The sequence below is a fragment of the Vigna unguiculata genome, chromosome 4 (genome assembly GCF_037176805.1).
Source record: "Vigna unguiculata cultivar grain cowpea cultivar isolate G323 ecotype 2 chromosome 4, ASM3717680v1, whole genome shotgun sequence".
Classification (NCBI taxonomy): domain Eukaryota; kingdom Viridiplantae; phylum Streptophyta; class Magnoliopsida; order Fabales; family Fabaceae; genus Vigna; species Vigna unguiculata.
This window is the reverse complement of record NC_140795.1, coordinates 2,388,767-2,401,921: the sequence shown is the minus strand read 5'-3', so window position 1 is coordinate 2,401,921 and position 13,155 is coordinate 2,388,767. Positions and strand designations below refer to the sequence as shown.

Here is a 13,155-nt window from a genome sequence, read left to right as displayed (position 1 = left end):
AATGATAGTCGGACTCTCATGAGATTATATTTTATATAGGATTCGTCATCGAGAAATTGTGTTTATATACGTTAGAAATCTAAGTGTGAGTCTAAGTTCTATATCTGTTAGAAATGAAAAAGTAAAGCACTGTATAAAGATAAATACTCATAAATCCATCACCTTTAAGATTTTGAATTGAAAGTAATGTTAATGTCTTATGTGGTTGGGCTCAGGTCTTATTGGTATTGTATCTCCTCAATGAATATCGTCTCTTTTAAACCTAACAATATATAAAGCACTACATATTATACGTGGGACTTTGACTTACACTTCAATTATTTTCAATAGACGTGCGTTGCTACTTTCTTATAATCCTCTCTTAAACCTTGTGGGATGTAATTTTCCTTCCATACAGAACATATCAATGATCAAAGATCTGAACAAAAAATGGAACTTTCAAAAGATTAGGTGCCTACAAAAACAAAAACTGCACCTTCTAAGTTGAATATGACAAGTCCTCCACTTGGTAGTTTTTCACTTTTCATTTGACAATTTCACATTCAAAATAGCAAATCTAATAATCCTCACTTCTTCTTTTTTTCCCATTTCTCAGAAGGAAATCTTGTAACAGTGATATGTCCAATAAAATACTGAACACTACTTGGGAAGAATTATTTAAGGCCAATTGGATGATGAGTCTTAATCATTATGATCAGAGGGATTTCCCATTTCCATTAGACGACAATTAAGAAATGGTTATTAATTACTGCCTTTTACAACACACCAATTAATCTTACAGTGATCAAAATTCAAACCCTTTTGCCTCAACGAAACCACAGAGATTGCTCTCAATTCCTTGCAATCCATTGCACTATGCAGTACCCTCCTTTATCATGATGGCTACTGATTGTGAAGTTCATGTCACTAATTTCCCAGTGCGTGTTATGATCATCATAAGAGAGCATGTGGCTCTATAATAAAAGAAGCACACATGGATGTAAACAAATACTCACCACATCAGCATCACCGAAAGGTACCACGGCCGAAATGGTGGGTCACACACATTCATGCATGCTAGTAGAAATTTTGGAACATAAGTGAAAACAACAGAACATTTTTCTGTCTGTAATAAGCAATCTAAGTGTTAGAAAATTTAACCGAGTCTAAGTTTACATTAAATAAACATGAAAAAGTTGAATATCAGATGAGAACAAAAAACTATAAATTTGATGTTTTAAAATTTTGAGTTGAAAGTAATCTTAATATCTTGTATATATTTGAGTCAAGTCTCCATTATAGTTACTTACAAAGTAGAAGTTGATTTTTGGAGAATCAATCTCTTTTCTTATGATTATTGTATACTGGACATTAATTTTCTTCTATCTATGCCACTGGAAATTCCCTTAGGGCTGAAATCAGCAATCTAGCTTTTTGACTGAAAAATAATTTCACCACATGTTTTGGAGTCATCTTTTTCATTCTGTCGTTTTACTACAATTTGCTAGGAGATTGAAATTTTGCACCAGACTTGAACATTAGGAAATAATTGCATCTCAATTTGGCTATAGTTTCAGTCTGATCTGTTACAATCAGTTTGACCACTAAGTTCCACCGAAAGGTACTAACATGCTAATTATAACATGTAAAATTTCAACCCTGAACTATATGACTAAACCATCTAAAATATAAAATAGCCATATAATCTTGACTTTCAGACAATAAGATGAAAAAAAATTACAACATCCAAAAAGTACTTAGTTTCGTTAAGTGATTTTAACATTTTACAATAATATTTATTGTTACCTGAAATCATTAAGCAGTAATCTGGATGCTGATATTTACCTTTAAATAGTGGACTAAAGTTTAAAGTGGTGAAATAAGGGACAAACCTAGTCTTATTTTACTTTAGCTTTTCACTAAGCTCTTAGTATAAATAGGGACTAAACTCAACCGAAAATGCACCATCACAGAAGCAATTAACACATATATTCCTCTCTCATTCTCACGCAAAACACATAACCCTTTTTCATCGTAATTGAGGTGAAAATGAAGACAGCACACATTGCTTTGTGCACTTTGGTGGTGCTGTTTGTGGCTGAAGTTCAAGTGTCAATGGCAGTAACATGCAGCCCAGTACAACTGAGTTCATGTGTGAGTGCAATAACCTCTTCAACTCCTCCATCAGACCTATGCTGCTCCAAGATCAAGGAGCAGAAACCATGCCTTTGCCAATACCTCAAGAACCCTAATCTGAAGAAATTTGTGGACTCACCTAATGCAAGGAAAGTTGCTAGCACTTGTGGAACTCCCTTCCCAAGGTGCTGAGTGTTAAATCTGAAGAGGGTTTCTCTGCCTGATTATGCATCATCTTCATCCTCATCTCCAAGTGTTCTGGCAAGAGACTAGAGAGTGAAAGAAAATATATCTATATATATTTGTGGTATCATCGTATATGGTGTGGTTTAACGTCTCTATGTTTTCATGTTAGTAAAAAAGTACTAGTCCTAATGGATATGTGATGCTTTGCTTTCATGTCATTCCATTTCAGTTCCTTGGTGTGGTCTCATCTTACGTAACGTTAGTTGTTGCAGAAGACTGTATTTATAATTCAAAGAATGATCTCATTATGTTTCTTCTTAACTCTCCTTTCTCTTTCTCTCTCTCTCTCACACTGACATTACTTATTATGACAGCATTTAACATAAATGTAACAAACCATGAAAACAAATGTAGAAAACAGATAGCAAAAATGTAATTTGGTTGCACCATTAGTTGCCTTAACTATGATGAGTATCCATGATTAATAATAGAAATGCAATAATATCAAACACTTTTGTCTCATTTTTCTTGTAGTATTTTCTGTTCCTCTATCTAGCACTCTCATCTGAGTTCGGAAACAAAGTCTCTGTATATGGGAATTGTTCCCTTAGAACAAATCTTAATCATATATTAAACATAGATAATCAAGGTTTGTCATTAAGTGAAAACAAATTTAGTTTATATGCGTCCACTAGGATGACACACTATATAATACTCAGTGAGAACGTTAAAGGCTACTTAAAGGCTAGTGAAATATAAGACATAGATATACCTGCAGATCATATATATGAGTATTATATATACATGAATTTACTCATCAACATATAGATGAGTAAATTTTCATCATACATCAATGATAAAAATTAATGGCTATTCAAAATTACATAGCCACTTAGCTTTAAACTATTCTGCACAAGATTTAAAGGTCAAGATCGGTCATTTACTAATAGGGTTAAATATGTTTTTGGTCCCTTAACTTTCAGTGAATTTTGGAATTAGTCCATTTTGAAACTTTGGACCAATTTAGTCCTTCATCTTTCGGAATATGTGGATTTAGTCCTTTTAATGAAATTTTGTTAGGTTTATTTGATATTTCGTATGCATTTTAGGATTGTATTTGAGTTGTTTATATTGTTTGACACATTTTTACTTTAATGTTAAGTCAAATACTATTGTGAAACGTGCTTGAAATGTCAAATAAACTTTACAAAATTTGATTAAAAGGACTAAATCCACGTATTTCAAAAGATGAAGGACTAAATTGGTTCAAAGTTTCAAAATGGACTAATTCCAAAATTCACTGAAAGTTAAGGGACCAAAAACATATTTAACCCTTACTAATATGTATACATGTCAAAAGTCCTTACTTTTGACTTCAACAGGGAATATGGATATGGTATGGTGATACAAATTATCTTTGTTCTTTTTGGTTAATGGTATTTTTACTTGTTCTTCTGATACAGTGTGGTAGGAAATACTAACCTAGTCATCTCACCTTTATAATTAATAATTAATATATACCTTTATCTTCATTATCGTATTCGATTTAAAACGTGAAATATTTCTCATACTTACAAATAAAAATAAAAGTTTGTTTGTCAAGATAATATTTTGGATTATATGGAATACTTCCTAAAAAAACTCTCATGTTAGCTGTTATAGAAATTTTCTTAATCCAACACTATATTTTTATAATAACCAATAGCAACTTAGAACACAACATACCCAAGGATTCTTCAAATCAAGTGACAAAAAATAGGTTGAATTATAATTTTGGTTTCTTTAAATTCTTTATCTATAATTTTAGTCCCCTATTATTCCTTTCACAATTTGATTTCATATTTTAGAAAATCCACAATTTTGATCCATATTCAATTTTGAATACCTTTATTACTTTTACTTTAACATTTTACTTTATTAAATTGTTTTTCTTGATAATTAAATATGCTAGGCATAAATGGACATACTAAAAGAAATAAAACATGCAAAATTAAAAATTAAACTAATATCATGTAATTTTTTACATTTGGAATATAGTTATTTGAGGGGGAAAAAAAAAACCTTGGGAGCTTTATGAGTAAAATTTTTAACAGGTTAAAGGAAATTTCCTCCAATCCTCTATACTTTTCTTAATTCATCACTTACTTATTTTAGAATGTGCATTCCTAAATATAAAAACAAAAATTTCGGAAAATTCATTTTTGAATGAATTAGAAGTAGCCTAAGAAATATATTGGGTTTGAGAAGTTGGGCTTTAGGCTTAAGATATGGGCCCAATCTTGGTCGGTCGTACTTGTTTCAGTCTCTGAATCAACCCATACCCTGTCTCTTTCACCGTTGGTCTCTGAATCATCTGTGTCACTGTCACAAAACGGTACAATTCCATACATATAATACAAAAAGGAAGCGAAATACACACATTGACAACATGCTTCTTGTATATGATGGGAATCCAATGAATTGGATCAGTTTATTGGTGGAACAACAAAGAACATAGTCCAAAACAATAATTTTGAATTGAGAAATGCGCCAAAATCAATTAGCATTTACAAGATTTTTAATGGTACCGTAATATACAAACATGAAATCTATCACAAATTAAGCAAGTTTGTAATGGGATTCCAGCCCATTAACCATGGCCTCCTGTCGGATGGAGGCACGAAGTTCAGCTCAAACATTTCCTTTGACATGTTCCCTCCTGTTCGAAATCCCACAAGCTTTGCAACTATTTCAGCACTCTCCTGTACATGGATTGGATCATGAGGATCAGTCCAAAGTTTGCAGATAAATTGCATCCTCTTCTGCTTCCCATCAAGAGGAACATCCCATTTCATATATAACATTTCCCTCTCCTCCAACGACAAACGTGATGTCAGTCTCTTGGCCAGAAATTCCCTTTCTCGTTTCAAAGCTCTCATACTGCATAATACAAAAATATATATCATTGAAAAACTTTAATTCATAATGGGTACGTGTTTATATATAAAGACAGATTGAACTGCATATAATGTATGTTCATTAAGAGTAAACTGATAAGAACCTTGATGACAATGAGATAGTGGTATGTTCATCCCCAGCATGAGGAGCTGGGCTTGCATTCCCAAGTTCTGCTAGTTGTTGTTGCAACCATGTCAAACGCCTTAGCTCTACTTCCATGTATATTTGATCAGCTGGGTCTCCCTTGAATAATAAATAAAACTGGGTCCTATGGATGATGGAGACATAACATAGATCCCACAATTCAAGGATCAGCTGTCGTTGCTCTTTAAATGTTATCTGCCACGGGACCTGGGGTTCCTCCGGTTCACACGGGTACTCTTCGTTGTCTATGTTGTGACCGTTTGCTTCGTTTGCTTCAAGTTCAAGCACCTTGATATCCAAATAAAAAAAAATTAAATACAATAAAATGAAGATTTTTTATCTACAAATATCCAAAATAAAATAACATATGAGTGTCTAAAGCTATTGGAAGTTCGTTAAAATGAAAAGTATGCTGTGCAATGTATTGAAAGTAGGAAGATACTTTATCTTCCAGAAAACATACCTGGCAAACAAGTAACTGCTTTTGGTACTGCAGCTTGGCCACACGTTCTTTCAATTCTGTCACATATGCTCTTATACTTCTTACATTCTCCTCTGCTGCATTCTGAAACATTTTCTGCATTTTCTTCACGTTAACTGAACTAGAGCGTCGGTAACCGCCGGGAGTATTTTCCTTCGATGAAACATCTCCAGCTTCTTCACTCTTTGTTGGAGTCTCCTTCTCAGACTCGGCCAGAGTATCAATTGAAATATTATCATCATTCTCGGGAGCTTTATTTTCAACATCTGGTTCCAAAACTTGCTGCGTAATAGATAATGGTGAGCAGGGAGATCTTAGGAAATTTTGGCGATTGGCAGCATTGCTTGAAGACAAAGGAAGCAACTTTTTCCTCCTGTGTTCCTTTTTATGCTTAGGCGAGGCTTCATTGGGTGAATGTTGAAAGTTATTCGGGAGAGACATCACCAACTTGTCTATGGACCTCTGAACATTTTCAAGCTGCTGTTCAAGATTTGCAATGGTGCTGCCTTGTGAATGAAGTCGGGTAATCTCCTCCTTGAGATTAGCACTTACACTCTTGTTGACAGAAACCATGCAACCAACTCCAACCTCCTTTGGTGTTGTTGACCTGACAGAACGCATTTCCCTTATTTCTGCTTGCAGTTTTGCAATTGTCTCAGCTGCATCTTGGTTACCTAATCTATGACATGCCACTTCCTTTTGTAGTACTTCCAAAGCTCTATTGGCTTCTTCACCTAGCTGCTCTTGGAGATGCTCAAGCTTGCGAATTTCATGCATAAGGGTAAAAGGAGCAGTAGACGACTGCCTCAAGGACTGTCTTAATGCTGATCTTCTTACGCTCTCACATCCTGACTCTGGTTTAAAAGATGATAATGCACCGGTGAATGAGAGGCACTTCTTGACTGGGAGATGTGGTGATTCAACTGGGTGGTTGGAGACCTGAAAAGCAAAATGATCTTAAAGTCAGTTGAAATGAATCTTAACAAAGATAAAGGGGTAGAAAAAAATGAGAAATAGACCTTTGGGTCATCCTGAAGCTTTCTGCGTAATTCATCCACCTGAGTTTGTGCAAGATCTCTCTGGCGTTTCAGCTCTTCAATTTCCATTTCCATCTGGAAAAAATCAGGTAACAGTATTCAGTACATGGTATGATGCTTGTTCCTCCTAATGATCAGTTATCATTTTCCTATTTACCTGTTGAATTTTCCAATCCTTTTCTTTAGAAGGATCAGGAGTGCGCAAAACTGCCTCCAGCCTTGCAACTTCCTTTTGTAAATGTTTAACAAGTTGTTTGTCTGATACGACCTATTGATAGAAAACTGTCAAATTTGTTTCTTCTGATTTGGAAAAACAAAAAATGATTAGCAGGTAACTGTGAACAGATAGTTACCATGTTAACTTGGGCGTTATTTGTTACTTCCTTTGCCCGGGTAGCAAACAAGAGAGTGTTTCGAGATTGCTCTACATGGCTCAGTGCAGGACTTAAAGTACAAACAATGGCAGTGCGAGCATTCCCACCAAGGGAATGTTGCAATATACGTGTAAGCTTTGAATTCCTATAAGGTATATGTCCACTTCTTTTTCCAACACTGCATATGATGATACGGATACGAGTAGTTAGAAGAGGGTGAAACTAGAACTCAGTTCTAATAGCACTACTAGATAATATTGTCCATTATAAGAACTCAATTAACTCTTCGTAAACAACATCGATCTGACCTGAGCTTCCTTATAACAGTTGTAAGAGTCATCAAGCTAAGGTTAATATGGCAGCCTTCTTTCAGCCTAGTGCCATCTGCATGCGTCTGTGCAGCCCTCTCACTTCCAGCAAGATCAACAAAGTTCTGCAATCATAGACCTGAATTATTAAACAGAACTAATTCATCCAATTAAAAGTAAGCGAGAAACAGCAAATTACCAAGGTTGCAACAAAAGATTTCACACAATCTGTGTTCTCGCGAAGAGTACTTTGTATTGTCTGCAATATACACCAAAAGGAAGAAAAATATGACATTCGTATTAATTACGAGAGGGAAAGAAAAGTAGGATAATCTTCTGAATTTCAACAAACAACTGTTCTACTGTCACTGACCAATCTTATTATCTGGTGAGACCGCGAGCTGTTATCATTTAGAGCAGTTTCGCCAACCTGCCTTTGAGCTGCCAATTAAAAGAACTTCAATAAACTCAATTGTTTTAATGCGGAACAGGTATATAACATCATACAAGCATGAAAGTTCCCTACCTTCACAAATGGAGATCAAATGTCTCAAATGCTTGTCATCTTTTACTGTCTCTTCCACAAGTTTCTCAACCATGGTACCTTTCTACATTACATGAAGGATATATCGTTACAAAGGAAAGAAATGAAAAAGCATGCTACTGAATTGCTTTCCCACTAGAAAAGAAAACCTTTTAAAATATCTTCAAAGATAACGCTGGATATTGAAATATGAAATTTAAAATTCATGACCAGTAAGCAACCAAATTGTGAGCTTTCTGGTATTAGAGAAAACAAGGAAATTGAAATCTTACCTCAGGATCATCAAGAAGCTTCAAACTGCGACCAGATTCCGAATTTAACAAGTCCCTTACATTCTCATTGTATATCTCTAGTCCAGATATTTTTATAGTGAAATCCCTTTCAGGGGACTGTAATAATTCCAATTGAAATATCTTAGTCAAGCAATTCACCAAACTTCAAACTTGTAATATTTTATTACATATATTAAATTAAAACATCACAAAATATTCTGTTTGTTGGAACAAGAATCCAATTCTATTCTACAATTGAAAAGAATGTGAACTACAATTGAACTTTGAAAAACCTTACATTCAAGATATGTTCGTAGATATCATTGACAGCCCTCTCTGTTATGCCTCTCATTGTATATGTCTTTCCACTGCTAGTTTGTCCATAAGCAAAAACTGTAGCTGTAACGAATAATCATGCAATGGTTATGTAATTCATGCTCCAGCAGATAATTGAGATTTAGACAGAAGGAAACAAATATCTGAGATGCAGTACCGTTGATGCCCGTTAATGCAGACAGTGCAACATTCTTTACTTCTTCGTATACTGCCTCGGTTACAGAGGCAGGACCAAAAACTCTATCTGCAGGGTAAAAAGTTAGGTCAACAAATGTTAAAAAGTTTAACACTTAAATTAAGAAATGGACAAAAGAAACTGTGAACTGATAACTAATCATAGCAAAACAAGGTTTAATTTCAATTTGTACCAAAAGTAAATGACATCGGTTGCACAGCACGTTCGTGTGACGGTGGTTTATACACAATAGTATAATCATTGATGCAGTCCCATGCCACCTGATCTTTAGCCAATTGCTCCCTTTTGTTCAAAGGTCTTAACCTTACTGTGACCACAATCTTCTCTTCCTTAGCTCTTGACCCTCCTGGAGTTGATACAGGTGTCCTATCTATCTTAGAAACTGGAGTTCCTGGCGTTTTCAAAGTCATCTTCTACAAAAAGTAATGAGAAAATCATCAACAATGAAAAATAGGGAAAAGATTAGTAAATAGATCAGTTCACATCTAGGGTTAGTCCATAAGTTCTTGTTCGTAATTTTCAAACATTGAGTAGATGTTATATCAAATGAGATCTCTCCCAATGTGACTTGAATCGTGCTAAAAAAATATCAAAAAAATATATCAAACAAGAGAGTTTCAACTAAAGAACATTTGAGTTGAAGATTTTTTAACAAAAAGAAAATGAGACGGAGTTGTATAGATTCACTATAGAAACAACCTAACGGGAAGGATTAAGTTTAGAAAAGGATGAAGTGAAATTTAAGTTTAAAATACACCAAACACAGAAAAAAGGAAAGATTACATTACATGTTTAATTTTATTACATCAAACACTAGTTTTAAGCAAGTAAACTGGAGAAAAGAGTAAAACAGGAAAGTGATTAAGTAAACAAAGAAGCACATTAATAATAGAGTCAAATCCTCAAATGGAAAATGCAAAATCAACTCATCAGAGTTCAACAAGAAATTGCGAAATAAAGGGAAACTGAAGCATAAACTCACATCAACCCTAGTTGAGTAATTTCTTCAACTCAGATTTAGAAGAAGGAGAGAAGAGCGAAGCTGTTGAGAGTTAGGTTCAATTGGAAGAGTAATGGCTGTGTGTGGCAATTGTGATGATTCAAATGATAGAAAGCGCATTGGTCTGTGTGCACGACGCCACCATTTCATTTGAATTTGGGAACTCTTCCAACGGCTAGTTTTCTTTTCTTTTTTTACTTTTTTAATTAAATAATGTCTATTATCCTATAGTTTTAATTAATTGTTATTAATTTAATTATGAGTTCTTCCAACGTTTTCATTCGCCAGATAATAATCATTGACGGACACACAAACAGTGGGACCTATTTTGAAAACTAACGTTTACCGTTTTGTTTGCTTCTGATATGTTTTTATTTTTTACTTGCTTTTATCAAATTTAAATTTTTTTCCGACAAAAAATGTCAAAAAGAATAAAGGGTTTTTCTTCTGTAATTTTTGTATTTTAGTCTTTTTAATCTTCATTTGGAGAATTTTATCTTAAAACTTATCTACAAGGGTATTAGGTGAGTGTTTATAAGCCTTATTTTAAGTAATACTGATTTTAAAAATATAATTTTAATTAAATTAAAGTTTAAGTAAAGTGGTGTATGCATAGAAAATTATATTTAAATAATAAGTTTTGTAAATACAATTTTCAACCAAATACAAGAGGTACTTTGCTTTCCTTCTACCAAACTTACTTTTAAAGATAAATAATCAAACAATTTAACAAATTTAGCATTAGATGTGGTTTTGAGTTTTGCCGTGTTCATAAAATAAAATTTTAAATATTGCTATTGAAAACATTAAGCATGATAATGGACAAATTTATTATATATTTTACATTTTATATATTTATTTAATTTTTATTATCTAAAATTTGTATAATTAGTTAAAAAAATTATAAATTTATTTAAGTTTTTTTTAACATAAATAATTCAATCTTACATAATTTACTATATTTTTAATTTATAAAAAAAAATATTATTATAAATTTGTAAAATTGTAAGTTTTTTAACATTTATCTTGTAACTTTATATAACGTAGTAAATAATATGTAATTTGTATATATAATGTTATAGTTGTAGATATTATAATTGCTACATGTATAATCATATAAAAAAATTATATCATTTTTATAATTATATAATTATATTTGACAATAAAAAATCATATATATCATACCATTATCTATTTTATTATCGGTTTTGGTGTTATTTTTTCAATTAAGGTTAAAAAATACATTATTTAAGTATATTATTTAATTTATAATATACATTTATCATAATTTTTTTAAAATTTTAAATGGTACTTAGTTTGTAATTAAGTAATGTATACCTTTACAAAAAAGCCTGTGTATGTATCCTTAGAATTATAGTTATAGTAAAACAATAAATTTCCTATTATGTGTAATAAAGTTACATTATTATGACAGTATAAATTTCAGATTAATAACTAATAAATACTTTATTTAAAAATGTGTAACCCGTGCTGAAAATAGAAAAAAACTGAATCAAAATTGTGTAACTGAGAAAAAAAATTAGTTAACATGATAATAAAGTGCTGCAAATTAAATTTAAATTCAAATTTTTTTTATTTTAAACTAAAAATAGAATTTCCAAATTATTTTTTCATCGTTTTCAATTTTGACAAATATGAATATAACTTTTTGTGTTTTTCATTAAAATATTATACCCATAACATAATTTTTAAATGATATACATTTAATTATTTTTTATCTAGATGTATATCATTTAATTAAATGAGAATGAAAATTATGTTATGTATATAATGTTTTAATAAAAAACGCAAATAAGTTTTACTGTTATATCTTGTTATATCTATGTAAGAATTTGTCAAAATTGAAAACGATGAAAAAATAATATGGGAATTCTATTTTTAGTTTAATTATTGTTTCATAACTATTAATTATTAGTATTGAATTATATAAACTTTTTTAGTTTATTGGATGATTTTAAAAACATCTTTTTTTTTATTTTTTTTTATTTCAAGATTTTTTTCTTTTATTACAACAATTTTACTTAAATTTTTTTAGGTATTTTTCCTTCTAATGTTTAAAAACAATGATAGATATCATAGTTGTTATGAAATTTGAATTATATATAACTGTATATAGTTTTTTATAATTACTTGATATATATGTAATTGTTATTTGATATTTTATTTTAAAATTTAAATAACTATATTTTTTTATAGGTAACATTGAATAAAAAGTTTTAATTGTTGGTAACAAGAATATAATTATTTTATATCATGAGGATGATATAATACACATGTTAGAGAAAAAGAAACTCGCCGGTGCTATCTTATAACATGAACTCTGTGATTTTATATATGAACTAAATATTAGTATGATTAACTGAATATATTATTTTAATTTTCTAAAATTATTAATCATGCTTAAAAGAAATTGGGAAGGTTAAATTTCACTATTCTACCTCTTATTATTGAGAGGTAAAACGGCTGGTCAATTTGTGAATGAGTCAGAAATATTAATTTTTCTTTGCTGTTATGATAAATTAATTAGTTGGCAAACTAATTGATCTAAATGTAGAAAAGAATATAAAATACATGCTTTTAAAATAAAAATAAATAAATGAAAAGAAATGTGACATTTTAAATAGAAGTTAGAAATATATATATATATATATATATATATATATATATATATATATATATATATATATATATATATATATATATATATATATATATATATATATATTAAATTAGACTATTTAGGAACTTGAATTTAAGAAGTAAAATATTGGAGAAAAAATAACTTAACAAAACTTTATTGAATTAAACTCACTTCACCAACTTTATTCCAGCTTTCAGAAAGTCTTTACCTAAATAGTGGTCATTCAAATCAAATCTAATCTAACAATTAAAATTATTATTCCTTGTAGTTATATTCATTTAATAATTATACTTCACCAACTTTTAGTCAATTATATTCACTACTTCATTAAATAATTATACTTATACTAATATTATTATTTTCATAAATAATTAACAATGTTTTGAATATTCAGCACTAAATGCTATAAGGAGAAAAACAAAGACAATGTAAGATTTGAATATTTTCTGTTGAACTTCTAAATTAATCAATACTACCACACTATGTCATGTCATTTGAAAAGTAACCTTTCTTGCAACATCACAATATTTTATGTAAATTATGTGAAAGAGCATCTCAAATAC

The 13,155-nt window shown here is 30.9% G+C and overlaps 1 protein-coding gene and 1 pseudogene across 1 annotated transcript; one reads left to right on the top strand and one right to left on the bottom strand.

Annotated features, from left to right (window-relative positions):
* The first annotated feature begins 1,930 nt into the window (after positions 1–1,930).
* On the top strand, positions 1,931–2,622 carry LOC114181278 (non-specific lipid-transfer protein 2 pseudogene; annotated as a pseudogene).
* A 2,099-nt stretch (positions 2,623–4,721) lies between these two features.
* HIK (ATP binding microtubule motor family protein) lies at positions 4,722–10,064 on the bottom strand. The gene is made up of 15 exons (XM_028067304.2): positions 9,913–10,064; positions 9,103–9,343; positions 8,892–8,978; positions 8,697–8,797; positions 8,399–8,515; positions 8,109–8,190; positions 7,956–8,023; positions 7,782–7,841; positions 7,583–7,707; positions 7,254–7,452; positions 7,058–7,168; positions 6,883–6,975; positions 5,846–6,802; positions 5,342–5,670; positions 4,722–5,220 (listed from the first exon to the last, which is right to left on the bottom strand). Exons 2-15 carry the CDS (start codon positions 9,338–9,340, stop codon positions 4,893–4,895), a joined length of 2,895 nt encoding a protein of 964 aa, XP_027923105.2. The 5' UTR covers positions 9,341–9,343; positions 9,913–10,064; the 3' UTR covers positions 4,722–4,892.
* Between the last annotated feature and the right edge of the window lie 3,091 nt (positions 10,065–13,155).